The sequence below is a fragment of the Panicum hallii genome, chromosome 4 (assembly GCF_002211085.1).
Source record: "Panicum hallii strain FIL2 chromosome 4, PHallii_v3.1, whole genome shotgun sequence".
NCBI classification, from domain to species: domain Eukaryota; kingdom Viridiplantae; phylum Streptophyta; class Magnoliopsida; order Poales; family Poaceae; genus Panicum; species Panicum hallii.
The window spans coordinates 5,238,587-5,264,032 of record NC_038045.1 but is presented as its reverse complement, the minus strand read 5'-3'; the positions used below and the strand labels follow the sequence as shown (position 1 = coordinate 5,264,032).

At 47.6% G+C, this 25,446-nt stretch overlaps 5 protein-coding genes across 7 annotated transcripts; 1 reads left to right on the top strand and 4 right to left on the bottom strand.

Annotated features, from left to right (window-relative positions):
- Positions 1–290: 290 nt before the first annotated feature.
- On the bottom strand, positions 291–3,542 carry LOC112891201 (tryptophan synthase beta chain 2). Of its 3 annotated transcripts, none has more exons than XM_025958137.1 (5): positions 3,478–3,542; positions 1,837–2,167; positions 980–1,734; positions 802–900; positions 291–700 (listed from the first exon to the last, which is right to left on the bottom strand). In XM_025958137.1, the coding sequence occupies exons 1-5, from the start codon at positions 3,530–3,532 to the stop codon at positions 450–452; spliced, it is 1,491 nt and encodes a 496-aa protein (XP_025813922.1). In that variant the 5' UTR covers positions 3,533–3,542; the 3' UTR covers positions 291–449. The 3 variants fall into 3 exon arrangements, with proteins under 3 accessions (XP_025813922.1, XP_025813926.1, XP_025813925.1); XM_025958141.1 differs by lacking the exon at positions 3,478–3,542 and adding an exon at positions 2,799–3,246; XM_025958140.1 differs by lacking the exon at positions 3,478–3,542 and adding an exon at positions 2,799–3,245 and having other exon boundaries at positions 1,837–2,170.
- Positions 3,543–11,871: 8,329 nt separating this feature from the next.
- LOC112889943 (putative B3 domain-containing protein Os06g0632500) lies at positions 11,872–13,455 on the bottom strand. The gene is made up of 3 exons (XM_025956748.1): positions 13,147–13,455; positions 12,860–13,063; positions 11,872–12,344 (listed from the first exon to the last, which is right to left on the bottom strand). The coding sequence occupies exons 1-3, from the start codon at positions 13,177–13,179 to the stop codon at positions 12,102–12,104; spliced, it is 480 nt and encodes a 159-aa protein (XP_025812533.1). The 5' UTR covers positions 13,180–13,455; the 3' UTR covers positions 11,872–12,101.
- Positions 13,456–13,492: 37 nt separating this feature from the next.
- Positions 13,493–14,349, bottom strand: LOC112889945 (putative B3 domain-containing protein Os06g0632500). The gene is made up of 3 exons (XM_025956749.1): positions 14,104–14,349; positions 13,694–13,986; positions 13,493–13,559 (listed from the first exon to the last, which is right to left on the bottom strand). Exons 1-3 carry the CDS (start codon positions 14,176–14,178, stop codon positions 13,508–13,510), a joined length of 420 nt encoding a protein of 139 aa, XP_025812534.1. The 5' UTR covers positions 14,179–14,349; the 3' UTR covers positions 13,493–13,507.
- Positions 14,350–16,047: 1,698 nt separating this feature from the next.
- LOC112889238 lies at positions 16,048–19,631 on the bottom strand. Its single transcript, XM_025955760.1, has 3 exons — positions 19,411–19,631; positions 18,363–18,694; positions 16,048–18,284 (listed from the first exon to the last, which is right to left on the bottom strand). The coding sequence occupies exons 2-3, from the start codon at positions 18,680–18,682 to the stop codon at positions 16,439–16,441; spliced, it is 2,166 nt and encodes a 721-aa protein (XP_025811545.1). The 5' UTR covers positions 18,683–18,694; positions 19,411–19,631; the 3' UTR covers positions 16,048–16,438.
- Positions 19,632–20,563: 932 nt separating this feature from the next.
- On the top strand, positions 20,564–22,561 carry LOC112889162. Its single transcript, XM_025955653.1, has 2 exons — positions 20,564–20,640; positions 21,734–22,561. Exons 1-2 carry the CDS (start codon positions 20,564–20,566, stop codon positions 22,242–22,244), a joined length of 588 nt encoding a protein of 195 aa, XP_025811438.1. The 3' UTR covers positions 22,245–22,561.
- The last annotated feature ends 2,885 nt before the right edge of the window (positions 22,562–25,446 follow it).

Below are 25,446 nucleotides of genomic sequence, written 5' to 3'. Positions count from 1 at the left end.
TCACCCCTATAAATCTACACATACATGATACATACCATATCCTATAAACGATTTAGACGGTGTTGAGATTGACGAATTCACTATATACATCCTCGCTACCGTCGTCTACCACTAAAAAAATCATTAGCTGAAAATATGTACAAGTGGTTGCCGATTGTGCAGTTCAGTAAGTTATGCTTTTGTCACAAGAAAAATTATAAAGATCATGGCAGGTTCAAAGTTCATACTCAGCATATCAGTGATCTTTTTTAAAAAAAAATCCATATCAAACATTCCCCTCAAATTTGTTCTTTTTATCGAAAAAATTTATTCCTTCATTTCATTATTTGGATTTGGATCTCACAAATATCCCAACGTCCACACCTGATGGATCATCACAAAATTCAAGAACGCGATGTCAATCGTTTATTTGTTCCATTCCAGTCACAGCTATCTCTCGGCCAACATCTTCAGATTTTGGGCACGGCGGCGAGGGACGCCTCCAGCTTGTCGGCCGGGTGCGACAGGTCGACCATGTCGCCCCTCAGGTACTTCTCGTACGCGGCGAGGTCGAAGTGGCCGTGGCCGCACATGGCCATCAGGATGACCTTCGCCTCCCCGGTCTTCTTGCACTCCAGCGCCTCCCGGATCGCCGCCGCGATCGCGTGCGTCGGCTCCGGCGCTGGGATGATGCCCTCCGTCCGGGCGAATTGCAACGCCGCTGTTCGGCGGTTCATCAAACAAGACGCAAATGTTAGTAGGCTGTTTCGTTCATTTTCCTTGAGAAGGTTTTTGCTGACGAAAAGCAGAGCAGGATACTACCTTGGAAGCATTCAGTCTGCTGTATGGCGACGGCGTCCATGAACCCCAGCTCGTACACGTGCGAGATCAGAGGTGCCATTCCATGGTAGCGAAGCCCACCTGCGAATTGAAATGTACTCATTGTTCGATCAACAAGAAGAAGGCGGGGATCAATCTCGAGGCAAGAAGCGTCCGGAACCTGCGTGGATCGGGTCGGGGACGAAGCCGTGGCCGAGCGTGTGCATCTTCATCAGCGGCGTGAGCCCGGCCGTGTCGCCGAAGTCGTAGGCGTAGACGCCCTTGGTGAGCGTGGGGCACGCCGCGGGCTCCACGGCCCTGAACTCCGGGCTCATCCGGCCGGCGAGCTTCTCGCGCATGAACGGGAACGCGAGCCCGCCGAAGTTGGACCCGCCGCCGGTGCATCCGATCACGACGTCGGGCGCCTCGCCGAGCGCCGCCAGCTGCTCCAGGCACTCCTCGCCGATGACGGTCTGGTGGAGCAGGACGTGGTTGAGCACGCTGCCCAGGCAGTACTTGGTGTCGGCGTTGGTGGCCGCCACCTCCACCGCCTCCGAGATGGCGATCCCAAGGCTGCCCGGGCTGGCCGGGTCCGCCGCCAGAATCCCCCTGCCGGCCGCCGTCGCCTCCGACGGCGACGGGTGCACCTTGGCGCCCCACGTCTCCATCATCAGCCTCCGGTACGGCTTCTGGTCGAACGACGCGCGCACCTGCCACACCTCGCAGTTGAGGCCGAAGAGGCTGCTGGCGAAGGAGAGCGCGCTGCCCCACTGGCCGGCGCCGGTCTCGGTGACCACGTTCTTGACCCCCGCCGCGGCGTTGTACCACGCCTGCGGCACGGCGGTGTTGGGCTTGTGCGACCCCGCCGGGCTGGTCCCCTCGTACTTGTAGTAGATCTTCGCCGGCGTGCCGAGCAGCTTCTCCAGCCTCCTGGCCCTGAACTCGCCAGCATCAAAAACACTCAGCCCACACTTCCTGAACTCCGACGACAGCAGCCGCCATCGGCGAGGCCACGAAATCGAACGCCGATTCAGTTACCTGATGAGCGGCGTCGGGCGCCAGAGCTCGTACACGTCGACGACCTCCTCGGGTATGTCGACGAACCGCTCGTCGGTGACCTCCTGCCGGATCAGCTCGTCGGGGAACAGGGGGGCCAGGTCGCTGGGATCCAGGGGCTGGTGCGTCTGCGGGTGCAGCGGCGGCGGCGGCTTCACTGGCAGGTCGGCGACGAGGTTGTACCACTGCTTCGGGATGCTCACCTTGGCACCCGAGCTCAGGCCGGCCCTCGCGGCGAAGCTCAGGCTCCTCCTCCCACCGGCAGCGACCCTGTGCTTGGGCGTGCAGAGCAGTGAAGCTCTGTGCTCTGGCCCTGCTGCAGCGTAGGCGGTATCCATCAGAACTCAGAAATGGCGCTTGCAATGTGACAGTGACAGAAATCAGGAGGATGAACAGGATCTAACGAACTCTAGTCATCGATTGGTACTCACCGACTACTTGAACTCAAAATATTTTTTCTCCTCTAATAGCCGAAAAATATGTTTTTTTTGAAAAACTGAAAAATATGCTTTTATAGAAACAAGGTACTCACGAGTACTTGAACGGTCGCATCGCACATTCGTTCGTACCAAAAGGTGGGGAAGAAAAGTTAAGTCAGGGCCCATCAACTTGGGCTGTGCTACAGTAATCTTGGGGTTGGAGCTGGACAAGAAACCGCATCAAAACGATAATATAGTAAACTCCTGGAGATCTATGCCGGCAGAAACAAAAGCTAAAAAAATTGCATGGGGCACAAGCTTCCCAAGCTGCCATGCCCATGCTCCCTCCCTGCGACAGCAACCTGAGCAATCCAGGCAGAGAAGAGAAGAGGTTCTTGCTCGTAGCTAGCGACGCTTTGAGAGGGTAGTCATCAAGAATTCAAGATCGTCGAACCAGGACAAACAAGCAAAGGAATCGGCGGGAGGATGAAGCGGGGGTGGGTGGTTGTGTGTCCATGGCCGCACCTTGGGGCAGGGCAGGGCGAACGGCGGCGGCGGCCATCCTCTTCAGCTCCCGACTCCCGTAGAACTCAACTGGCTCACTGGCTGGCTGCCTCCTGCCTCCTGGTGACCTGGCTGCCGATCTTATGCTCGCCGCCGCTGACTGCCGAGCAGTTTAACTAGAGCGCCGCATGGAGCACGCGCAGCAACTTGCGCGGATCACGGCGTGATTTTATTCCGAAGACGAGCTTGCCTGGGGATTTCTTTTTTCCCCCCTCTTGGCTCCAGCGGGAGGAGAGGAGAGTAGAGGAGAGAGGCGAAGGGGAGGGAGACGATCGATCGGACGCGCGATCCAATTCATCCGCTGGATGCCGGGATGGATCCAGTGACAACTGGCCAGTGACCACCCCGCGCACGTCGCTGTCCGCGGCGCCTGCGCTTTCAATGGCTGAGCTGACCTGCAAGCACCGGCACGGCGGCTGCCGCTGGCTGGGTGGCGCTCTCGTAGGCGGTGACGCCAGCTCCGGTGACTCGCAGGGCAAAAGGAAAAGTAAAAGTAAAAGAAAGCGTTCTTATTATTTTCCTTCCTTATCACGCGCGTGCGTAACGAACGAAGGCCGCGTGGCCGTGCGGATCGATGAGATTGCCGCCGCCGCTGCGACGTCTCCTCGTCGCCGCCGGGGAGGACGAGGTCACGACTCACGAGCACACGTCGCCGTCCGGCGCACGGAGCCCGTCGACGACGCGCCCGCTCCCATCTCCGCTTGTGAACCCGCCGGCATGTGGTGATGTGGCCGCTGGGCGTTGAATATTTGTGGCGCAGTATGGACCACCGGTCAGTGGATGATGCCACGTTCAAAGAACGTCCGCGCCCTTCTGCTGACTTCTTTCAATTTTTTTTGGAAGAAAAAACATGTTTGGGCTCTTGTCATGTCTCTTCTGTTTTCCTCCTCCTTTTTTTTCTCGCGGCAGCCCAAGAAGTCGAGGAGACCAAAGGGCTAACCTGAGCCGAAGGCGATATCAGACATTAGCCCACAGTTCCGTTGTACATTCAGCCCACCATGGCCCAGCCCAGTAGATAGTACTTACTTCTTGCGACATGGTATTTTGGCTGTCACTGTGAGCCTGGTTGGTTGGATGCCAATTTTCGTCAAGCTAAAATTAAGGCATGCTAATAAATTTTGGCTACTAATTGGTTCATGCCTAAAAGTTATGTATTGGTTGCCAAGTTTTGTCACTAAACCAAATGAATACCTAAATTTTTTGACAATACTTTGGCATGTCTTAATTTTGGTAAGCCAATATTTTGGCTTGGCAAAAATTGGCATCCAACCAATCAGGCTCTGAACCTTTGCGTCGTCTCTTCATCGTTCTTTTTGGGCATCGTTGTTTGATGTTTATCCCTTCAGCAGGATGCCAAATATATGTACGAGACAAGCTTCTTGTACAATTGTTGTAGAGAAACTCGTGCCAAACGGACCTACATGCTAGTTTGGGTATGCATGACAAATGAGGTTGAGGTTGTACTCGTAGGGGACTGCCAGCGATGCATGACTTCATTGCGTCCTGATCGTAAAAACGCTTATTTAGTTGTTTAACTAACACCACTTGAAAGCTACATGACTATATTTCTAATATAATTAAACTCTATAACCTAGGGGAATAATTCCTGATCGAGTTACATGCCGACGCATGGCTTTCAGATCAAACCTATCGGAACATCAGCAAAGAGGAATTAAGAAAAGCAAGAGCACTTGAAAGCAATTTTTAAGTGTGGAGAAGTTAAAAGGAAAGCATCTTTTTGGGCAAGTAGAAGTGAAGCTACTCAGGTAATTGGAGCCTAGAAAAGCCCACTTCCTAAACCTTCTTTTGTCCCAGGCGTTGCTTTGTTTTTTTAAAAACAAGTTGTAGGTGCTGCTTAATTTATTCCCCTCTCTCTCTCTCTCTCTCTCTCTCTAGTCTGCTGGAAGGCCAGATGCCCAAATATCCAATGGACAATCACGTTTTGCTATCTTATAATTGTGCAGAAACTTAGTTGAAATAAAGTTATTATAATGCATATAGTACATACAGAGAATATTAATGCATTGTTACTGCAGCTAGCAACAGCTCTTAAACCCCAAAAATGCTCAAGACCGGTTTGTATAACTTTTCTTTTAGAAAAAAAGAAATTATTTCCATCCTCTGCTACCGTAAACAGTCAAGTGTTCTTACATATATCATCCTCGGCACAAAAGCTAAGAGAAAAAGCTAACAAAATCGAACCTGGTCCATCTTAGCTCAATCCCTTATGAAAGCTCAAGCTGCTAAATCGTAGACCAGACCTATCTAGCTCTTTTTTTTTTCTTATTCCCATTCTTTTTTTTTTCAGAAACCCAAACCTATCTAGTTGACTAAGCTCACCTAGTCCCTCTACCGAAAGCACTAATATTAAGGTGATCTACAATTTGTCCTTACTCAGCTTATATTATTACCTAAAATATTTTTTTATGAAAGCCTTACTTAGTATACTTTATATTACATATGTAAAACTATAATGAGTGTTAAATAACTGTCCCAAAACTATACAGTATATTATTCATTGCTTAGATTAACATCAGAAAGCTTCGGAGAAACCGCGCGACCCTAAATTGGATAATGTTATTAATGACCTACGGTAGAGTTTGAGCTAGTAAATTAATCAGCTAGTATTTTCCCATTTCTAGTAGCCTACCTTCTTCATATTTCATAGCCCTGTTTTACTATTCCAAAATCTTTTTAGTGCACCTACTCCGTCTCCGGAGAGGATTCTCCTGTATATATAGATATAGATAAAAGGAGATCAGCCACAATTTTGCTAGTACTATTTTGGTACTAGCAGCCTAGCACAGGTAAAGAATTTCCATGTGCAAATCTAGCTGAGAAAGATCTCCAATCCTTTCAGTTCTTTCTGCCAGTGCGTGATGTCTTTCCAAGGCTGCAAGGCAGACATGCATGAACAGCATATATGAGAGAGGCTCATCTACTCCCTCTAGTGTCTGATCTTTTGTGATGACAGCTGGAGAGATCAACAGACAAATACAATTGGTTCATCATCAACTAGCTAGCAGCAAAGATGATCGAATAAATATAATATATAGCTAAAAAGCAATCAAAGCTACATATAAATAAATTTATCTACTACATCTATATATAGCTCTCGCCTAACAACTATATAGACCTCCGATCAAGAGATCACGATCACAGGATTCTGCCCTAAAGTTGCCCATCTCAAAGCATTGTGCTTACAGCAGCATGCGATGCATTATACAGGCAGTGTGCGTGCGTTCATTTTTGGCTTGTAGACGGAGCCGTGCAAGTACTCCTCCTCGAAAGGCCGTGAAAGTTGTAGCTAGGAAGGAAGGTTGCTTGCAGCTTGCACTTTGCAATGGGATTAGTGGCAGCAGCTTTGGGGAAGTTTTGTTCTTCTTTTGACCGGTCCTACCAAACCATGGTACTGACCTTTCTTATTTTACTTGCATTGACCTAGAGACATGTATGTAGCTTGCTGTGGGATACATGTGTGCAATGATGCAAGTTAAAGGTGGGGAGAACAAGAACAATTTCCTGCTGAGAGCCTGAGACTGTATGGTCCTATATATGGTAAGGAATAAGAGAGTTTTGTGAGTGCCGTTCTTTGTCTCTTTTGAGCAAAACACTTTGCTCAAGGCAAGCTGTACTCGTTTCGGTAGCTGCCTGTATATAAGCTGCCAAGGTAAGGTGGGCAATTCTGTTTATACTTGTACAGATCGCTTTACCTGTGAAAACGATAAGATCGAACACAAATAACAGTGTCACGCGACCTTGTAGAATTTTGCTTTCATACTTGGGGTACAATAATTAGGGCACCAAAGTGGAGCCGCGCGCTAATGAGCGCAAGTCAAGCCGCTACCGTCCAACATGTACGATCGATTACTGCAAGAAGCAGTGAGCACTGAACAGAGATCACCACATATATAGCTAGGCCAAATCTTGATGATCAATAACTATAAAGAATGACCCTGAAATGACCGAACGTATTAGTGACTCCGAGATGCCGGCTTATCGCCATAAACTTTTCCTCTCTCAAGTCTCAACAGCCGATCCCTTATCTGAATTACATGATGTCAGAAAAGATTGAAAATTAGCTCTACCTTAAACCCAGGACTAGCTCCTGCTAGCTAGGTTCATGACTTCATGTGATTGTGGATCGAAGCCCAAGTACTATTTGCCTTCCATTATTACCATAATTTATTCATGGCGTTTCAGATCCGGTTATCTGACGCATGATGCATCAGGCCAGAAACCACTGCATTGCTACCTGTTCAGACCATCAGAGGGTTCAGAGAAACAGGAGGTGGCTGGGATAGCTGGAAAGGTCCAAGGGAGAATCTGCAGGCTGGGGATGCAGTCAGGTATAGTCCGTCGTCTGGAGAGTTTTTTTTTTTTTGGCCTCGCACCGACGTGCACTTCACGTCGTTCGCACGTTGCGGAGACCGACCCCCGCCGTCGGATGCTGCCGCGGAGGGATACCGGGCATCCTGGCCGTCTGCTGCGAGCTCGCCCTCCCCTATAAATTGGGGAGGTCCGGCTGCCCTCCGAAGACAAGCGAGCAGCAGCACGCAGCTTCCTAGTGAGCTCACTGCTAGTGCCTGATAACTGTCTGCGCTCTAAGAAGCTTAGGGAGGCAAGAAGAAGAAGCTACAAAGCCTACAAGCAAGCGACTGCCGATCGACATGGGAGCCAGCTTGTCCTGCTTCGGGTCAGGAGGGTACGACGCCGACGAGCCGGGGTACGAGCAGCTGCGGCGGTCGTCGAGGAAGGTGCGGCCAAGCGACGAGGACGGGCTGTGGTACGTCGGCGAGCGCGACGTCGACATGAAGGCGTCGGCGTTCATCGCCAAGTTCCATGCTTCCACCAAGTTCGTGGAGACTTGATCAGCCGCTTACGCGTCCATGCAACCGGCAGGTCACCTGTGTTGAAATCTTTGGTCCACCTGGGTCTCAGGCTCCCTCTAGCTATTCTAGTCTCTAGCTAGTCGTCTCTAGTCTCCACTGCTTCTCTGCCGGTCTCCGGCTGAGGGCTACTACTCTACTTGCTGTCATTTATTCGTGTCTGATAAGTCCATGCATGGCTATTGATGGATCTATGATAAAATCTATGTAACTTTGTAAAGGATGCGTAAATCTGTTTATTCCTAAATAAGAGCAATGCTGGACGAGCTTTGGATGTATATAAATGGATACGAACTTTGTCTTTGAAATGAAATGCTTAGCTATTTTATAATTTTGTTTGCTTGCTGGTGTGGCATGTGATTCTGCTATAGATCAGTTGTACTGTGATGGCCTGATGAGTGCTAAGATTTCAGAGAAACAAGGGATACAAATGATAAAGAAAAGAGATCGTGTGACTGATCATCAGTTCATTTGTTGATCTTGTGTTACTCTAGCGCGGTTTCCCTTGTTGCAATGATCAAAGAGGAAGCGAGAACGTGGTGCTTAGCAGGCGCCAAACCGCCAAGAGGATCGGAACAAATCATCCCAGGGGCGTAGGAGCATGTGTGATGTTTTCTTTTTTCTTTTTCCTTTTCTGAAATTATGTAGATTGTGTTCACCTTTATCAATACATTCCAGGAAGATTTCGTCCTAGCCGTTCAAAACAAACTAGTGTCCATCTTATGTGGAGATGAATTGTTGATTAATATACCGGCTTCCTCCTTGGTCTGTATCAGAGTTTTTAGTTTCTTTCCCAATATACGTTATTGTAAATTGTATCCTCAACATGTAGCTGCTCATTGTCTCCTAGCCTTCAACAATTTAACTTAGTAATTTAATATGTTGGATAAATTGGTTTTATATTCAGTTTCAATTTGCTGATTGAGCCATCTACAAATTTGTCAGTAAAACCTTAGATAGTATAGAGTAAGTATTATAAATCTCTAAACACCTCCTTTTCTTTTAGAAAAGGGTTAAAATCTCAGGTTGTTTTCTTTCTGGTTCTTTTCTTTATGGTATATACAGACGGGAGATTGGGTACCGTTTTGTGATCACAACATGATGTGTTTAACTGAACTAATGAAACGAAATTTTTATTCCATAACGGAAACTAATGGCATCCAATTACCATGAAATTAATGTCCATACAGAAATAATAAATGGTTTGAATCTAATGTGCATAAACATATCTCGAGTTTGAATCTAGTGGTACGAAATTTTTATTATTACCATGAAATAATAATAAGAAACTAGAAATCTAATGTGCGTAAACATATCTCGAGTTTGAATCTAGTGGTACAATTCGATCTCTGGCGAGCACTACATACCATGGGTGAGTGTTACACTACTAATATTTATTAGCAGAGAGTTGGATGACATCAAATTGGAATTTTGGTAGGAATCAACGAATCATAGAATAACATTGTGATGAAGCACATTTAGTGGAGCAGTTTAACTTGTTGAACAATTGTCATATTATTCTTCTGGGTGAGATTTTGCAAAGATGTTTTGCTCCACATTATTTCTTAAGAGATCTGTTGCCCTGGAACATTAATTTTCTTTCCTACTACCAGATTTGGGTTGCAATTCATTTTGTAGTTTTTATACTATATTTTGTTTTCACACATTTAATTTTTATTTATATCTGAATGACTTGGAGAAAACAGGATAAATGATCATTTCTTGAAATCTCAGACAATATGTATATTTCACATGACAAAACCGTTTTCTAAATACAATCGGCATGAGATTTCCACAAAACGAAAGAAAAACGCTCACTTTTTTCATAGTAACTTCAAAATGTCAGCGCTACAAAATAGAAAAGAACTTCTGCCCACAAATGGAGTGCCATTTTGGTTGTCGATCGTATAGTCTTTTCAGTGCAATGAACATATTCTGCGGCTACATACCACTCGCCGTTTAAAAACACCACTTAACCACAAAATGCACCGTCAAAGAATAATAAAATAAGAAGTCCGATGATCTTCTCCGACAAAAGTTTGGTGAGGCACACATTTCCCGTGAACTGTCCCCATTTCATGCATGTATAGTGGTATCTCATAGGCCAGAACCGTGTTCCAGCCTAGCAGTGCAACCATGTCCCTGCCGATCAATGTGTCATGTTAGATTATTAATCACCTTTATTTTGTACTCGCTGCCGCGACATTTCCTTCATGCCATCACAAGTTGGCAATCTGATTCTGAATTGTGACCACGATTTGTTTTGATGTGTTGCCTGCAATTTGTTTCATTCTGCTGCATATGTTCCGCCGCAACGCAGTCTAAACCCATCACAATACAAACCAGATTTGAGATAATTTTGTACTAATTCCACTAAAAACTGCAAATTTCCACCTGAATCGACACACGTAACACGGTCGACAAGGATCACCAGCATCCCAGCTCTTAAGAACATGTGTTCCAAGCTTTTCCCGGCAAAAGGTTGGATCAAACTTAGAGGGATCACATGGATCTGTCTCTGAGCTCTCGTCCTTTCTTTCCGTTAACGTTCGAAATTCCCCCTCTCGCCATCATCATTTTAGGGGTATCAAGTGCTCTCGAGAGAAACTTTAGGGGTATCGAATCCTACCATGGCAAATGTCCTCTTGCTAGATAAGAACGAGCCAATGATTTGTGACAATTCATTGGACCTCTTCTTGAAAAATGATCCAAAAAGATCGTCGCTTTACACCAATGGCGCCGAATCACCGGTCCTCAGGGTCGCTTTATACCGCTCACATTCTCCAGTGAGAGTGCAATTACCAGTTGCTCTGTGTCTTTGACTGTCAATCCAGAGATTTTGCGAACAAGACTGGTGAATCTGAATATTCTCAAGAGATGGTGGAGATATCGTTCTGAGAAAGTAGAAATTCCCCAAGGCATATACTCGAACACTCTCTCTTTCAACTGTGCAAATTGTGAGACATCTGCAAAATTTCCTGTTCCCACAACTATCGCAGTCGAGGGAGTTGTGGTCATGAATTCATGATCAGATCAAATTTCAATCTGCGCAAAAACAATTAACCAATTATTGTTGGAACCATTTTTTATATAGTTCTGAAAAGCAAAAGGATACTACGAAGATGTTCAGATTGAAACCATTTTTCTATATTTGTCTAAAGGCCAATTTATGCAAATCTTGGCTTCAAACAGCCTCTGGGACGTTCTTTTGTGTTTTTCTTTTGTTTGAGGAACAAAAAGAGAGGGAGAATTATGTCATCGCTTTAGACAACATTGGACGGAGGAGAGCCATCTTCAGACTGTTGTACAGCTAAGGGAAAGGGAGCATGCGAGGGCCTTTCTGTACTTGGAGAGCACCAGCTTTCTCTGAAGAAAAGCACACCAGGTTTCTGGAAAAGATTAACCATTGTTAATGCTATAGTATCGCTGGAACAATCCTTAAGATTTTACTAACCTAGTTGTTCTAGTAGTTCAAGTACGATTTAGTAACCTTTTCACCTAATAAAGGTTTCCCTTTTCTGTTTTTGAATGATTCTTTAAGCACCCTAAAGCTAATAAACTATGCTTCCTGATTTTGACATCGGAGGCGTTTTGTATTGTTCAGTATACTAAACCTGAGAATCTGATTCTCATCTAGTTTGGATAGCTCCACACTGGCACAATGTTTACTCAAATCTTCTGCTTCATACTACCATCTGGCAAGTGACAGGAACTTGGCTTTTACCAAGATTTGTGCTGATCTTATTACCAAGCTGTAAACCACATGATCTGAAGAAAAATAGAGCGAATAAAAAGCTGACTATTCTGTGAGGCAACTATTAGAATTAGTAGGTTTTTATCAGATCTTCACAGTCGCACTCATCTGAAAAGAGCCATGACCATAGTGAAAGATTTAGCGGACAAAGCTTGCATTGGGTATTGAGGAACCAGTTCCAGATTGAAGTCACACGAGAGATTTTGCTTCGAACCAGCAGAAAAGCTTCTCAGGGCACTTCCCTGTTACAAAACAAGCTCAAGTAGCATGTGATCTTATCCTCTGAACCTCTGGGTCTTATTGTCCATTCAGATTCGATAAACAGAATTGAGCATGTGCGTACGATTGATAAGCGAGCAACTAAGGATTAGCGGATGCAGAAGGTGGACACTGGGAAAGAAAGGAGATCAGCACATCTACAGATGTCCGTCGACTAATCTACCAGCATTACAAATGTACCGATGCTTCAGACTTTCAGTGACCCAGATATTCATTGGACTACCATACACTGAGTTCTATATTCTTACAGACTAACATTCACATTAAAATCACTAACCAAGAAATGACCTGTCACTGGTGGAATTGGCAAGCAAAATACTGGGAATGACTCCCAACCTCCTACTAGCTGGACACAATTGTAACATACCGGACAGTTGTTTTGATTACGCTGAAGGTGCAGCGGTCGCCTTCTTTTAGCTTGTTTTCACGGCAAAACCTTTTCCAACCTGGTCCGGTTATGTACCCGTATGTGTTGGCCATTTTGAACCATACCGGCCAAGATCTTGTGTTGCCCATCGACATTTTCAGTGTGATTTCACATGTTCCCAAAAGACCAACTGAAGAGCAAATGGACTTTTTCACAGCCTGCATTGTTACCACAAATTGCAAAAGATTCAGATGGGGATGTGATTATTTTGGGGAGAAAAAACCTTTCCAAGCACCAGCAATTATATATGTTAGAGATTAGGAGTTCTTAAGTAGAACATAGACTTTTGGTAGAGTCTTTTTTCAGTGTTAAAGCACATTTTTCTAGCTTGAAACAAGTGTAAAATGGTACTGGATTTGTTGCCTTTTCTGAAAACATTAATTCTGTATTTTGAGTTTTTTTTCCATTTTCATATAAGAATCAGGTACCTGCATTGCCATGGTTCGAATTATTAATGCAGGACTAGGCCATTATAAGCATTTAACTCAAGGTATTACACAGAAAACCAAAATAAACCATAAGATTCCATGTTTTAAATGAGAATTTGAAATTTGTTTTTTTTTGTTAAACTGGGAAAATCCTCGATATGAAGACCAGATTTCCAAATTTGACAGAACAAGGAGACTGATTTGCATCGAGTGTAAATTCTCATTAGTTGGCGAGTATGTTTCACAAAGAGGCTAGTAAGATCATAGCCGGTAATCTGTTTTGTGAATGAATGATGTGGCACGGAGCTGACAAGTTTCTTCTGCGATGCAACCTTCTTCGACGAAATTGGGGGAAGATTTGGCTTCTCGCGATACACTTCCAAACAAGTATTTTCATTCCTGCTCTTCCTTTTCTTCTTGACAGGTGAAACAACAAGCTCTTTTAACACCTGCGCAATCAATGTGTCCCATAATCATAAAGTGGCAGCACATAACTGAAGCCATTCAGGATTTGTGCAGCGAGCTGGCACACCTTGTTGAGGCACAATGCTTGGCCCTGTCGCATCTTCAGTCATGTCTGCAGCCGCTGCTTCATGCTCCATCAGGCACCCGTTCTGCGTGAACGCCTCAACTGTAAACACCATGTTATTTTGATACCTGAACACCAGAATGTTCCCTTCGGAAAAATCGTGAGCCGTCAGAAACCGCGCCCAGCCATCTCCGAGTAGCATGCCCGATTGGTGCCGATCTAGCTCAATGTGCCAGAACTTGCCAAGAGGGCTAAAAATCATGGCATTCTGGCTGCTCGGGTAATTGTCAGTCAGGTGCTCTTGCACAAACTTGTCAGGGATTCTCTGAAAGAATGTTAACGAGACACCATCTTTTCCAGGTCGTCAGTGTGAAGCAACCTGATGAACCGGGGCCTGTACTTGCCTGCTGCCACTCCTGTGCAGCCATTCGAAAATTTTCAAGAAACCAGCACAACCTTACCGGATTGAGCTCTGATTTTTCTCGTGGCAGAACTACACAAACTAAACACGATGCGGCGATGCTTGTGTAACACGTGCTGTGGCGTTCACCTGCGTGAGGCGTGCAGAACCGCGCCGGCCGCGTCGAACGCCCTGACGGTGGCGACCCCGCGGCGCTCGGACCTCAACACCACGCTCCACCCGGCCTCGACGCCGTGCGCGGCCGCGAACCCCGCCCAGCCGACGCCGAGCTGCCACGCGCCGCCGCCGCCCGCGCGGCGCAGCCCCGCGCGCCAGACCTTGCCGAGCGGGCTCACCAGCAGCACCACCGCCGCCGCTCCGTCACCACCCCCCGTCGCTCCCTCCTCGCTTCCGAGCCGCGCCGCGAACTCGCCCGGGACGCGCTGCGAACGGACCACGCGCAGGCGTTAGCACATCGAGCACGCACGACAGCACGCGTGCAGTGACGACGACGAAGCCGTCTCGTTGCTTGCGGAGCTAGGAGGGAGGTGGCCGCGTACCAGCTCGTGGAGGCAGGCCGGCGACAGCGGCGCCGCCGCGTACTTGAGCCGCGCGCGGTGCACGACCGGCGCCATGCCCGCGCGCTGGGGCGAACGAGCACGGTGCGGTGGCCCGTGGCCGTGCGCGCGCGGAGGGTGCGCGGCGGGAGGAAAAAGGGCTGTAATTTCGACGAGCCCAATTCATTTCTCGAGCGCGTGAAGATAATGCTGCATCCGCTAGCTCCTCCAAAGCTGTGAAGAACTGGAGATTAGGGCTGTTTGCAGTGTCGCCTAACCTGCCACGGCGCGCCATACTTTTTCCGCCGCAGGTGTGGCGGCCGTTTTGAGCGCCACAAGTTAGGCACGCTGTGGCGGATTAGGCGGCACTCCAAATAGCCCTTAGATCCTCAACACCTGACAGTTTGTTTCCGCGTGCGACGCGGCCGATCCGTGCGCCTCAACTGTTCATTGTTACATGCTGATTGCTGAACTGGACAAGTAAACTGAGAACAAACGAAATCAAAAAATGAATCCACAATAGGTTCTGCAAAAACAAGAAAAAAAGACTCCGGTACATAAGAAAGAACCATTCATTCACGGGGTCAAAAGTACAAGAATAGAAGGATGAATATTTTGGGTTCACATATGCTAATTTTTAATACTTGGAAACAAAATAAAATTTGATCAAAAATAAAAATTGTTGCCTCTAAACAAACAAATGAATGAAATTGTTTAATAGAAACGAATCATAAAAAATGTTTACTTTAAGAAAATTGAGTTTGTTTTCCAAAATACGATTTAGAACATAAAATTTGTTTGGAAAAAATAATTGTTTAATGGAAACAAATCAACTATGTTGTTGTGGAAAAAAATTATTAACTTGGAACATAATAAATTTTGATCAAAAATAAAATTTTTTGTCTCTAAACAAGCAAATGAATAAATTTGTTTAATAGAAAAGAAACAACATTGTTCCCATGGAACATAAAACGGGAGAAAGGGAAGAAGTAGGCCGCACGAGAAGCTTTGGGCCGAAACTGTGGGCCGCAAGCCGCGCGCGAAGAAAATCCTTCTGCAATGAAACGGCAGGCATCAGCGCGCGTGACTGTGAAGATTAGTGGGAGAGGATAACAGGGCCTGCCAAGCTGAACAGCTTCTCAGTCTAAAGGACCAAATTTTAGACTAAAAATATATATAAGGGCCAAATTGAATTGTAAGGGTCATAATCCGTTACCATCCAACATTAGCTTTCAGAATAGAGGGTCATGATCCGTTACCACCTGACATTAGCTTTCAGAATAGACAGTTACTGGTACTGGGGTCGGAATTCGTAACAGAGGGTCATAATCCATTATCACCGACATTAGTTTTCAGAATAGACAGGTACTGGTGCTGGGGTCGGAATTCAAGATGGCAAAGGGAATGCTGATCGACCACCTGCACGGCAGGGGTATTCAAGCTCGGTAGGTTATGCTGAAATCGTGTCCGAACGTCCAAAAACGTTGCGATACGGACTAAAAATTTTTGATATCCGGATTATAAGGTGGTTGAAGGATTAGTTATGTCTAATACTACTCCATACTTAGGTAGAGTGAGATACTGAGAATATAAGAATTTTTAGATGGTTGGAAGGGATAGCTAGATAAAACCACTGTTTTTACTGTACCAAAGGTCCCTAGGAAGGATCATGCGCTTCGCCTTGGGTGCCGAAGATATTGAAATCAAAAGAACACAACGGCCTGGTCAGAAATTACAAAAGCTTCCTACCCCATGTTCCATTAAACAACAAAACTAACATCAACAAATAGATCATGATACACGTGGACTCAAATATGTAAAACAGCTCAAACATGAACCAGCCCAAACATGAACTGGCCCAGAAGCAAAATCGCTGCCTTGCTTAGTATGAAGCCTGTTCAGTCTTAAGCCAGACGAGCATTGCACAGTAAACATGCCAAAACAGCAGAATGTCAATGTCCAGTGCCTTGTTATAATGCTGGCCACATTAAAAAGTGTTCCAACGAATGAGAACAACTTTCGGATAATTAATTAACTGTCTGAGATGGTTAGGAATCCGCACAGCAGCCAGCATGGGAAAGAAAGTGAGCGGACTGGATAGCTGGGTTGCAGTACAACACATACCCTCCAAGGCTTTCCCCAGTGTTGGCTACAATGTTTACTTCACGCACTGAGCACAGTTAGTCTAAGCAATGGACAAAATACAAAGCAATTCGGAGCATAAATCAACACTAGAGCATATATCACAGAGTCTATCAAAAGAAACAGAAGCACTAGCATTGCAGAGAATAATGCCATCACCTCTCTGCTTAATGTACATTGCATAGCAGAACCAAGACTACGTGCTGATAGGAACCTTGCAAGTTGCCTTATTGTGGCCATAACCCTTACACCTGCTGCAGCGCACTGCCCTCTTAATTGCAATGCGAGGATCAGCTGGCTTCTCTTTGGGTCGGCCAACACGGCGACGGGTTCGAATTGGACATGGGTATGTTGCTGGGCTCTGAGCTGGATCAACTAATGTAGTAGGCACAATGACATCTGGTATGGGGTTTATTGACAAGGAGTAGGTCAAGCGGTAGAATCCCGTCGTGAAGTACTTAAGGCAGTAGTCATATGGATAATGTCCGGTGCGCTCAAATACTGCGATCGCATGCATGCACGGCAACCCAGAAACATACCACTTTCGGCAGGTGCATTCCAATTTGTTAAGGTTGACAACATTAACCGAGTCATCACAGACCTTAAACACGTTACTACCATTTTCGTCATTTTCTGCTGGGAGGACATTGAGCGTGTGAGCTTTGCTCACCTCTTCCTGCAGTTTCTGATTAGCTGCAGGTGTTAATACCTCAGTCCATGCATTAGAAGACTCCCTGCGAGTGTACATCATCTCCATCAGCTTGCATCTTATTGTGTCAACCAACTGCACAACCGAAAGTTCATATCTCGTGGGAATCCACTCAGAAACAGTGCCAAAAATATTGCAAGAATACTGTCCATGACGTGATCCCTCGAAAAAGGCATCTGACCAACGCTCAGGTTTGATCTCCCTAAGCCAATCAGCCAGCTTGTCAGACTCACCTTTGATGAGCTCAATATATTGTTTGAACTCGTCAGTTGTGCATGAATATATGGCTTTCTTAAGATGCTCAACCATGGCTTCTTTTAGTTCCTCAGTCCATGCATCATCCAGTTGCGTCTTAAATTCTTCAATAAGAAACTCCACACAGTAGCCATGATGACTCTCAGGGAAAACTGAAGATACTTCATCCCAAAGTCCATGTTCTCCATTTGATATGAAAGTGATGGATCGAGATGTTCCAAGTGAAGATTTTAGTTGCTCGAGGAACCAACGCCAATTTTCACGACTCTCATCATCCACAACACCAAATGCAACTGGGAACACATCACCTTCACCATCAACCGAAGTAGCAGCCAGTAGCTTCCAATGCTTATTTGGCTTTGCAGTAATTGCATCAAGAAAAAGGAGTGGCCTGCACCCATGCTGAAAACCATGAAGCGACGCATGGAATGCAACAAAAAAACGGAACTTTGAATCTTCCAAAGCCACTACAGTTGCCACACTTCCAGGGTTGGTCTCTACAATCCTTTCACAAAACCAAGGTAGCTGATTGCATGCCTCTTCATGTGAGCTATAAAGTTCTTTTTGAGCAATTGATCTTCCACGCCAAGCCTGTGAATAGTTCAGGCATAGTCCATACTCCCGTTGAAGATCATTTGCAATATCTCTTGGTCTGTAGTTCGGACTATCACGCAACTTTTCTTTTATGACACTAGCAACCCATCGTTGAGAAGCCAACCGATGACTTTTTACTGTTTCTGATTCACAGGTGTGGCTTTCAGATATTTTCTTGATCATGAATTCTTTCTTTGCAGGCGACTTAGAAGCATGTATTCGCCATGGGCAATCTTCACCAGTACATTCAGCAGTCACACGAGATGAATCATTCTTGATAAATCTGTAATGGAATCTATGCGCAATGGCATACTTATGTAAGGCATCACGGAAATCCTTAGGACCTTCAAACACTTGGCCAACTCCAGTTATCACATTCTTCCAACTTGCACAAACCTTTTGTCTCTTAGACCCATCCTGAGTTGTTGGGACAATGGCAAAGGCATCTGTAGGAGCACCCAAAGCAGGAACAATGCTCTTTGACCTGAACAAAAAAAACGCCTCATGTCATTCTCCAATTTGTTAGCGCGATTACAAGAAATTTGTGAAAGTAGGCAAGTACCTGTTGTCAGCTTTCTTCATAACATAAATGTACGTTGTTTCTGACTCTGCATGGAATTCAACCATGCGGCGTAGGTCCTTGTCATTGGAAATAGAGATCAAGGTTTTATCATTCTTTGGAAGGAAATACTTGAATGCGAACTGGTCGAGTTTCAGGTTGTTGAGTGTCGATGATATCTCTTGCTTAAATACACTAAAAGTCCAGTCACTTTGGACAAGCATTGCATGTGCCTCTCCACCAGAATAAGACATGTGTCCATCTGCATCGGTGGTGAATTCTCCACCTATTTGAAGAACAGCTACAATTTGTTCCTTCCCCATAAGTTCTGCTTCCTACAAAAAAGGCATCGATCCAAGAATTAGGCTTGTTTTAAAAGATTTCCTTTAGAAACTCCATGTGCGGGCGGAGATGCTAACAGACCCTGTGAAATCTTATTAAATGATCAGGGTTGAGTTCAAAAGAGAGGTAACGCACATCTCCAGCGATTAAATGCAATGTTTAATAACAACCCAACCACCTGTAGGAGTTCAAATTCAGCAATAGTTCTAGAAACATAGGCCTATGTGCAAACAAAAGGTGTGTCTAGTTAACGAAATGAATGACATAACTGTAGTAATCATAGCAGTCCATCTTCTCTTCCACAAACTACCAACAAATTAATTGATCTATGCATGCAGCAACTTTTTTTTGTTCACATACTAGTTACTTGAGCATCTTAAACAAATCTTCCATGATAAAATCTCATTTGAACTCATTATTACTAGAAACTAACGCAAGGGCCGTGTGAAACGACTGAGATAGCTGGTCCCCTTTCTCAATCGCGCAGTGAGGGGCGTTTACTGTACCATGATACATTAGTTGGAGAAAGCAAACAGCAGATATTGAAAAATCGGGAGTAGCAAGCAGAGAAAACAAACCCCAATCTTTCTGGTCCTCAGTTCTACGGCTTCGCGTGCCCGGCTCGGATCAACCAAATCCGATTTCAGGTAGAAGCTACATACCAAATCTAACAGACACTTGAACCCCAAAGAGCAGGCGCTTCGGTTACCTGGGACGTCGGCGGATCTGCGAGTCGACGACGCGGGGGCTCCCGCCGGCCGGCGTCGGCGGCGCGAGGCGAGCGCTCCCGGCGGCGGGCTCCGACCCAGAGGACCCAACGACGGCAGGATGCCGACCGGCGCGCGCGAGCGGTGGGGCGTGGCCGGCGACGGGGCTCCCGGTTCCAGCCGCCGCTGGTAATGGCTCGGGGAGATAAGGCAGTCCCGTGCCAGCCCCGAGTGCGGGCGGGGTTCGGATCTAGGGTTCGCGAGCGGGGCCCCGCGTGTCAGGCGCGGACCACGGATACCCGTGCTCCCGAGCCACACTGAGCCAGAGCGCAAGGCGGATCGGATCCCACAGAGGACCTGGAAGCTGCCCAGACCTACCGCGGCTTCCGAGAGTGGGCTCAAAAAAGCCCGGCCACGCATGCATGGACAGCGGAAACGGCCCAACACACGTGACGGATCGAGCCGTTCGCCGGCGCACGCCGCGGCCCATGTATGCGTCGTCCTTGCGGGTGCCCAGCATGAGCAACCAACGCATCCGCACGCGGGGACGGCCCAACACGCAGGTGAGGCGAGATGTCGCCTCTCGATCTCTTTCACCTCCCTTTCGCGGAGGTGACGCCGCCGATCGCTGCCGCCGGCAGTGATCTACAACTACTCCATTACCATGTGATGATCGAGTCAGCTTTTGCTTTCGCCGCCGAAGGATGCAAAGGCGTAACGGAGACGATGGGCACTCGCTCTATCGATCCATCCATCGATTTTGTTGCCACTACTAGCTAGCCACCCTGCACCGATCAGTAACTTGGAGGAGCAAGATGTCCACAAGCATCTTGGCATGGTGTGCAGTGTCCTAGTATAAAGCCGGCCAATGGAAGTCGATCTTGGCCACTCCTTTATTTGGGGACTTTGACATTCTTGATGAATGGGTTTATAAACTCGCAACTCACAACCAGGAGACCCGTCCAACCTGGTGACTGCACAAATTAACGAGTTAAAGAAAAAGACGACGGCGGCAGCGATGAAGCCACCATCGCTCAATTCCCTAACCCCATTCTCTCTAATCTGGCACCGGCAAGCAAACGAACCATGCTCGCCTTCCCTCAACTTGTTTCTCTCCGATTTGGCGCCGGCAGGAGGATGCGGAGCAGCCAAGCCATGGCGGGCGGAGCTTCTGCTCGGCGGCGGCAGCACGACGCCGCCTACGAGCACCTCGTGCTCTACCACCGCCGCTAGCCTGCTCTACGGACGCGCACGTGCACGCCGAGCACAGACGAGTGCTCCTGACGTGCTGCACGCATCATATCCCTCCGGGTGCTAGCTAGGAGCACCGTGTACATACTGCAGCACCTGGGCGCATGCATCTCCAGGTTCAATGAATGCCCCCCTTAATTTCTCCTTGCACGCACCCCGATGCGCGATTTCAAGCTCTCATCGTTACGCGCCCCGCGACCAGTCGAATATCCGCAGCTCGCGTACGTCTCCCCGCATCTAGCTAGAAAGAGGGAGTTCGTTCTCGCAGGGTTGTTAGACACATGGAAAGACCGTTTAAAAAATCATTACCTAATCCCTGTGAATTTTTATCGTATATCCATTCTCTCCGATACTGCCGTATACCCCCACACAAATAAAAGTACAGTACGAATCGTGCGAGGCATAGTTCCTTGGTGTTGTTTGCAGAAACCAAGCCAATTGATTATAAATGATGACATGTGCTGTATCTATATATCAGTATATCACACGTTATATCGAGCGTTTGTATATAAAAGATGATGATACTCCTCCTTTTCTCTCTTCTTTTTTCACATGCACATCAGCAAAAAAGAAAGGGGTCACGTATACGTGGCACCTGTTGAACTTGTGTATGATACCGTGTATGTGGATTAGCCTTAGTATCGACGGTTAGGTTAACACCCAAAAAGCGAAAGGGCGAGTAGCCTAATGGTTGCATGAGTCGTCTTAGTAGCACATCAGGTTCTGGGTTTGGCTTCTCACGGCGGCGAATTTTTTAGATTTAACGGCGTTGTGTTTTCAGTGGTAGATGATATTCTGTCGACAGCGAGGTGCCAGGTGACTGTGGTGACTTGTTCGATCTCGAGGATCTGCCAACTCGGTCTTCTAAGATAATTGTAGGAGTAAGATTTGAGTACGTGTGTTGAGCGTGAATACGCTGTGAGTGTCTCAATTGTAAAGTATAATCGCAAAAAAAAAATCATAGGCTATACTATTGATGAGAGAAAGTACTTGCAGGGTGCTATAGGAGTAGTACAAGCGCACGACGTGCGTCAGCTGGCTGCCACCGCCGTGAAACCGGCCGGAAACTACCAGCCGCAGAACCATCACCGTAGCACCTGACCATACCTGTGCGTGGCAGCTCGGCGAAGCAAGCTTGAGGAGAGCCCGGTTAGTCCTCCCCGCCCCTATATATACTTCCTACCTCTCTCCATCACTCGCTCCATTCCCAGCTAGCCAGAGGCTTCTGCTGAAGACAAAGAAGCAAGCTAGAGAGACGAGACCGGAGAGAGGACGAGCGGCGGCGGAGCTAATGGCGGGCGGCCCGCGGCCGAGCCTGTGGCGGACGCCGACGCCGTACCTCTTCCTGGGCTTCGCCTTCATGATGGGGCTCATCGCGGTGGCGCTGCTCGTGCTCATCTGCACGCGACGCAAGCCCTCGCGCCGCGGGGACGAGGAGCCGGCGGCGGCGGCGTCCTCGGCGCGCGTCCTCGCGCCGCTCGACCGGGAGGCGCCCAAGGTCGTGGTCATCATGGCCGGCGACGCCCTGCCGTCCTTCCTCGCCAGCGCCAAGCCGCTCACCGGCGCCGCTGCCGCGGCCGTGTAGAGGCGCTCGCGCGCGCGCGATAGAGCACCCCGCGTACGTGGCGACGTGGGGTCAATTTTGTCGACGATTTTTCTTTCTTTTCTTATCTTTTTTTTGGTTTTCGGAGTACGGTGGCGTCAGCCGTGGTGAGAGCACCCAGCCGCCGCCGCCGGCGCTGAAATCTGTGGAACGGTTTCGACGAGTCTTGGTTTGTTTCTGCAAGCTTCTAGCTTGGCTTGGCATCAAGGAACACGTACAGGTAAAGCCTTTTGGCTGCGCTCAGCTGGCTGGATCCCAAATTCCCGATTCCCATCACTTACTATCTGGCTTGTTTTCCCCGCAATTTTCTCCTGCGCCGTCATGCTTGTTCGTACCTACAATACCTGCGTCGACCTGGGTGAGATGGGACGCACGCACGGAGGTACTAGCTAGGACGCGACTTGGTTCAGACCTTTGAGGGCAAGTCCTTTATGCCAAGCCTCAAGTCTGTCAATGTCTGTTAGTACGCTACATTGCTCGTGGCTATGAGATCGACATCATATAAAAGTACTGGTTTAAATTGCTAATCAGATAGAACTAAATCTGTAGAATAATTTCTATGCTAATACTTGGGCACAGGTTAAGAAAAAAAAATTAAATTTGTCCCCGTTGCTTCGCGCCTTATTATTCTGGAAAGAAATCGAGACTCGAGAGAGTAGCCTATAGGATGGACAGAAACTGATGAACAGACATATGCACGAACAGCTGGTATCTGACACAACTATTTGCATCCGGTATAATTTTCTTAGATAGCTTTTCTTTTGTCTAATTGAGACATTTCTCGAAGAACAGCATCTGTTTGAAATTGCTGGTCAGTGATTATCTGTAGCTAACTGCTTTCATCCTTGAAAATATCCAAATTAAACCTCAAAACCCTCGCCCACTTGAAATTTTTTTAGTGAACAATAATATAATAACCGGCTGGGAAAAACACTCTAAAAATCTTAAATATCTTGCGGTGACAGAGCTTACATGTGCACCGGTGCAAAGTTTTATGTGGGATGTTCCCCAGCATGATTCAGCGAATTTGCAAAGTGACAAGACAATCCACTCCTCTTACTAGTTCCTTTTCCTCCCGTAGCTTTCTCTCTCCCGGATTGAACAAAATCCCTTTTCTCTCATAGAAAAATGCAAAAGCAGAAGGTGAGAATCTGGAGGTCCATTAGCAGGGCCACCATGATAATGCAGCAGGTCAAGCCGCGTGGGCCCGACGTGCCCTCTGCTTTCCAAAAGCCGAACTTGCTGCGGCTGTGCGGCCGGCTAGCCTGGAAGCGGCGCCTCGGCAGCGCGGAGAGCCGCCGTCACGCTCACGCTCGCCGGTCGCCGGAGCCGGAGTGGGAGCCGCGTCACGAACCAATTAAGAGCAACACTAATGCATGATTAGCTCCACTAATGCACTACTAGAGAGTAACCAAATCGTTTTCTTTCTCCACAGCCGCGCAGAATATCCTCGAGCATATGACTCCCCAGTGGCTCCGATCCGTCGTCCGGGTCGTCGCGAACTTTTCGGCCGTCGGCCATCTCGCTCGCCCACGGATTGGTTCGTGCCTCCCAGGGTCCGCGCGGCAAGGACTTTCCTGCATGGTACTAGACGTTGCTTTTACAATAAGCTAGGCTCCTTTATTCAGCTTTTTTTCTTCTTCTTATTTACAAGAATCTGCTCCTCTTAGCTTATAATTGTCACAGTGTACAGCCCACTTGTACTGTCCACTTGTAGTACAGTAGTGTTGGTTACTGTATCAGTTTGATCGGCACGGAACACCTTTTTACCAAAGGCCGTCGCGCGCCGCACGGTGCCCCGGGAGCCACTCGATCGGACCCGCACATCATCGCAACGAGAGCAGCATGAACGTTACATGCCGGGGGCAATGAGAAAGGTTCGATCTACCGGTTCATGCGGCGGACAAAGCCAGGTGCCGCGTCGCTCTCACGCACGCCGCGGATTAAAGGAGCTCCGATGTTGCCGCTCTCTTTCGATCTCCTGCCGCCTTTCGCCAGGAGATGTGCACACAGGCGATCCATCGCGTCACCAACCACGGCCACTAATCGCCGCAGCACCTGCACGCATCGCCACGGCCGGTAGCTCGGTAGCTGCTCCTGATACCAGGGCGATCCGACACGCATTTATCACGTCAAAAACGCGCCACGCGCCACTCGATCAAAACGGCTCAAAAGTTGTATAGAAACTGCCAATCTAGTAGTATCTGCTAAGATTGGCCTGATCATCATCAGGTGTGCGATAGTTGCTGGTGCCGTGTGCCACGCCCGGATCGCCCTGAAAGTGACGGTTCCTCGATTTGTCAAAAGATTTCAAAGCCGCTGGTGGGCACTAACTAACAAAGGGGCATCCAGACTATCTCAAGTAAAAGAAAAAAAGAATCAACTTGAGAGCGAGCTATGGATCTAGAAGAAATCTACGAGTTTCAAATAAAAGCTCATCAACATCCGAGCCCGTTCGAGCTGAAATTCGGATTACACTGCAAGGTCATGACGTACGCATGGACGATGACGCTTTCGTCCCAACCGGCGGCGGCGAGATCCGGCGGCCGGCGGCTATAGCCTGTTTCCCTGTTTCTAGGGAGCGACCGAGGTCACGCACGCGGCCCGCCCGGGCAGGCTATTTATTGGTGCTTGCGCGCGGCGGGGAAGCTGGGCTAGAGCTCGCTACGCCATGCGCCATGCAGATTGCGACCCACCCGTGGACCGTGGTACCGGTCTGGTCTTTTTTTTTTAAGATTCGGAACCTTGCGCTTCAGCGTATATTAATGAAAAGAAGAGAATTGACTCAGTTTATAAATAAACCAGATTTAAAAACCGTACATTGCAACTACAGCACCTACAAACTAAGCAAGCAAAGTCAATAAGATCGGCATGTTGGATTGGAACATCAACCCACGCCGTAACACGCCAACGCACTACTTACACTCGATCTCAAACAAACAACAGCATCCAGTTGGATTGGGATATCAACCGGGTCTCTTTCAACTTTGCCCAGTCGGATTGGGATATCGACACGAGCCTCAACGAAACTCCGCCCGGTCGGATTGGAACATCGACTCGAACCTCCACGACTCTGCCCGGCCGAAAAAGGACATCAATAAGAGCCACCACACCAACCAACACCACATACTGGATCTTTTTTTTTGGTTTTTTAAAACGAAAAGAAAGAAAGAAAAGCGGGCCC

Excerpts from the sequence above, each read along its gene's own strand:
- LOC112889945 (XM_025956749.1), bottom strand. The coding sequence starts at position 14,178 with ATGGCGCCGGTCGTGCACCGCGCGCGGCTCAAGTACGCGGCGGCGCCG. Across the intron at positions 13,987-14,103 it reads CGGCCTGCCTCCACGAGCTG|CGCGTCCCGGGCGAGTTCGC; the intron begins GTACGCGGCCAC and ends GTCCGTTCGCAG. Across the intron at positions 13,560-13,693 it reads GTTCTGCACGCCTCACGCAG|GAGTGGCAGCAGGCAAGTAC; the intron begins GTGAACGCCACA and ends ATGGCTGCACAG.
- LOC112889943 (XM_025956748.1), bottom strand. The coding sequence starts at position 13,179 with ATGCGACAGGGCCAAGCATTGTGCCTCAACAAG. Across the intron at positions 13,064-13,146 it reads AAGCATTGTGCCTCAACAAG|GTGTTAAAAGAGCTTGTTGT; the intron begins GTGTGCCAGCTC and ends TTGATTGCGCAG. Across the intron at positions 12,345-12,859 it reads ATGATCTTACTAGCCTCTTT|GCTGTGAAAAAGTCCATTTG; the intron begins GTGAAACATACT and ends GTAACAATGCAG.
- LOC112889238 (XM_025955760.1), bottom strand. The coding sequence starts at position 18,682 with ATGGGGAAGGAACAAATTGTAGCTGTTCTTCAAATAGGTGGAGAATTC. Across the intron at positions 18,285-18,362 it reads ATGAAGAAAGCTGACAACAG|GTCAAAGAGCATTGTTCCTG; the intron begins GTACTTGCCTAC and ends TTTTTTGTTCAG.
- LOC112889162 (XM_025955653.1), top strand. The coding sequence starts at position 20,564 with ATGGCGGGCGGAGCTTCTGCTCGGCGGCGGCAGCACGACGCCGCCTAC. Across the intron at positions 20,641-21,733 it reads GTGCTCTACCACCGCCGCTA|CCGCAGAACCATCACCGTAG; the intron begins GCCTGCTCTACG and ends GGAAACTACCAG.
- LOC112891201 (XM_025958137.1), bottom strand. The coding sequence starts at position 3,532 with ATGGGAGCGGGCGCGTCGTCGACGGGCTCCGTGCGCCGGACGGCGACG. Across the intron at positions 2,168-3,477 it reads CCGGACGGCGACGTGTGCTC|GGCCAGAGCACAGAGCTTCA; the intron begins GTGAGTCGTGAC and ends ACGCTGCAGCAG. Across the intron at positions 701-801 it reads GCAGACTGAATGCTTCCAAG|CGGCGTTGCAATTCGCCCGG; the intron begins GTAGTATCCTGC and ends ACCGCCGAACAG.